Source organism: Echinops telfairi, unplaced genomic scaffold, assembly GCF_000313985.2.
Source record: "Echinops telfairi isolate 266 unplaced genomic scaffold, ASM31398v2 ScPeMD7_5;HRSCAF=22, whole genome shotgun sequence".
NCBI lineage: Eukaryota > Metazoa > Chordata > Mammalia > Afrosoricida > Tenrecidae > Echinops > Echinops telfairi.
In genome coordinates, this window is record NW_022103901.1 from 20456577 (window position 1) to 20459221 (window position 2645).

The window sequence follows — 2645 nt, forward strand, 5'->3', positions numbered from 1 at the left end:
CCACGCCCTCTTCTATGACCCCTTCTCCTAGCCCAAAGCCTTACCCAGACATAGTAAGGGGGCAGTGAAAACCTGTTGAATTAGTGTATGAAATGGTTTGGCATGAAAATAAAAGAGTCCAATGAAAATTGTAACAGTGATTATCTACTCAGCACTTACCATGTGCCAAGCACTGGTCTCGACCTTTTGTATATTCCAACTTATACAATTCTTACAACAGCCTTAGAAGGAGGGACCATTATGATTTTGATCTTTTCAGATGAAGAAACCAGGGCACAGAGGTTTGTGTGAAGTTACACATCTGGGAAGTAGTGGAGTTGAGATTTGCACTAGGCAGCTTGTCTTCAGAGCCTAGACTCCGTGCCTGGCACATACAGCATTGTTGACTACTTGCTTGAAACCACAGAACCGTAGTGTGATTGAGCAAAAAGGATACTAAGAGGGTCATAAAACCTCCAATACTTTCATTTTACTGGTGGTTAAGCTCAGGCTCTCAGGGATATCTGAGTGTGGATGTTCAGAGTTAGGCTCCAAGGTTCTTGTTTCTTTTGAGACTCTCCCCACTGTCTCAGGGCCTCATAGTTTCCAGGTATTTAATTTACTTGCCATCCCTACAATACCTTTTGTGAGCAGAAAGTGGCCGCGACACACTCTTCCCTAACAACCTTCTTAGGAGACAAATAATGAATCGTTCCTGCTATAAAACCCTCATGCAAGCACACATCATTCTCTGGGTCAATAGAGCCCCGGAGGTGTGTGGACGCAACCAACCAGGTAGTGGAGCATGCTCAAAACCACACAAGTCCCTGGACTTGCCAGCTGTTCCCCCTTATCCACAGATGATGACCACAATTGCCGATGAGCTGACCACATCCCTCTGCAGCAAGATGGTGACCTCCTCTCGGGTCGATTGCTTGAGTTGGTTCCCAGACATTCACAGCTAGGTGGAGTCCAACTTCTCCCTTTTATAGAAGGGGGTCTAGAGCGAGGAAACAACCTAAACAATGTCTCCCAGGGATCCTCATGCCAGGCTCCAGACATCAGAACTCTATTGTCGTTGCTTTTCCCGAGCTAAAGTGGAATGTTGTACCTGGCACTCAGTCTCTTCACAACAATCCTGTGAAGTAGATGCCTATTGTGATCCTTATTCCAGGCCATCATGCGGATTCCAACTCACAGTGACTCCACGGTGACAGAATAGAACTGTCCCAGAGCGTTTCCTAGTCTGTAACCATTCTGGAAGCAGATTGCCAAGTGCTCTCCCAGGGTGGGCTCTAAGTAGGCTTGAAGAGCCAACCTTTCTGTTAGTAACCATGGCTCAACTATTGGTGCCAAGTAGGTGCTATTAGTATTTCTCATTGTACAGTCCCATAAACCAAGGTATGAGGAATGAGTAACTTGTCAGAGGCTGCCCCGATGGAGCAGGATTCAAACTCAGGAGATGGCAATGCCCCCGACTCTTACCCATCATTTTTTACTCCTCCTTGTTTCCATCCCAAGCAATATTGTGCCATCACGGCAGCGAATTTTAATCCCATCAACCAACAGGGTCAAGTCCCTTTCTGCCTCTGCCTCATTCTTTGCTTCCCTGAAAACGTTCCTGCAAAGTGCAGTGAAACGTCTGAGAGAGGTTGAGAGATGGCAAAGAGATGCTAGGAGAGGCAGAAGCCCAGAGGAAAGAGAAGGAAGGTTAGGTAGGGAGAGAGGAGAAAGAAAAGAAGCATCATGAGGAAAAGCAGAGAAGGATTGTCATCCCCGCTTGCCACCCGCCATACCTTCTGGACAGGGTTGCTATGGATTCTGAGCCCACTTACGTATGAGCACTTCTTCCCAGAAATGTTTTGAGTAATGGGAAGGCTTGAGCACTTGAAAAACTGCAAAAAGTGGTTAACTAGCAAGCACACGTCTCAAAGGTCTAGATTTAGTACAGGAACACATTCAAGTGAACAGAAAGTTTCAGCATCTTTGGTTCGAATTAAAATCTTTGAGTCCTTATGTTTAACACAAGTCGAACACTTTATTGCTCTTTCCTCCGAAGGAATAGCATTGTTTTCTCTCTGTGGTCCCGGCTGTGGTTGGGTGTTTGCGCTGATCTCAGGTCTAGTGGCAGATACTCACCTGCAGAGACAAAAAAGATGCCGGCGCTGAGAATGACGTTGTGTCTGCTGCGGTGGAACTCGCTGGCTGCCACGCAGAGGCCACCGAAGAACAACAGCGTGACGCTGAGGATGGGGAAGACACTGGAGGCCCGCACAGCCCCTACGGAGAGAGAGGAAAAGGGGATTCTACTTGCTCTGGCGCCAGTCCCCCGCATCCACCCTCCACGGCAGAAAGATGCTAGGGGGAAATTACACATAAGTAGGAGCCCAGAGTCCACACCAGCCATTAACATGACCCTGCTACCAGTGCATTTTCTCAGAGGCTATGCCTAAGGGAGCTTAAGGTGTAAGGCTCTGAAATGGCAATCTAGAAATTATTAAGATGGGTTACGGCATACTCAGAAGTCCAACTCACCAGGACCCTTCCTCCCACCACCTCTCCACCTCCCCATCTCCCCAGGACAGTTCTCGGCCACTCACCCCCGCCTGCCTTACCCAGTGACTACTGCTACCTTTTTGTTCCTGACAAGGTTCTGGGCAGAGACT

The 2645-nt window shown here is 48.0% G+C and overlaps 1 protein-coding gene across 1 annotated transcript in view; it reads right to left on the reverse strand.

Moving 5' to 3' along the window:
• The window catches only part of CACNG3 (calcium voltage-gated channel auxiliary subunit gamma 3), a 152753-nt gene that overhangs the window by 8663 nt on the left and 141445 nt on the right, over window positions 1-2645 (reverse strand). The window contains exon 3 of the mRNA XM_004705714.2: window positions 2119-2259. Within this exon, the coding sequence (XP_004705771.1) occupies window positions 2119-2259 (141 nt within the window). The remainder of the gene's footprint in view (window positions 1-2118; window positions 2260-2645) is intronic.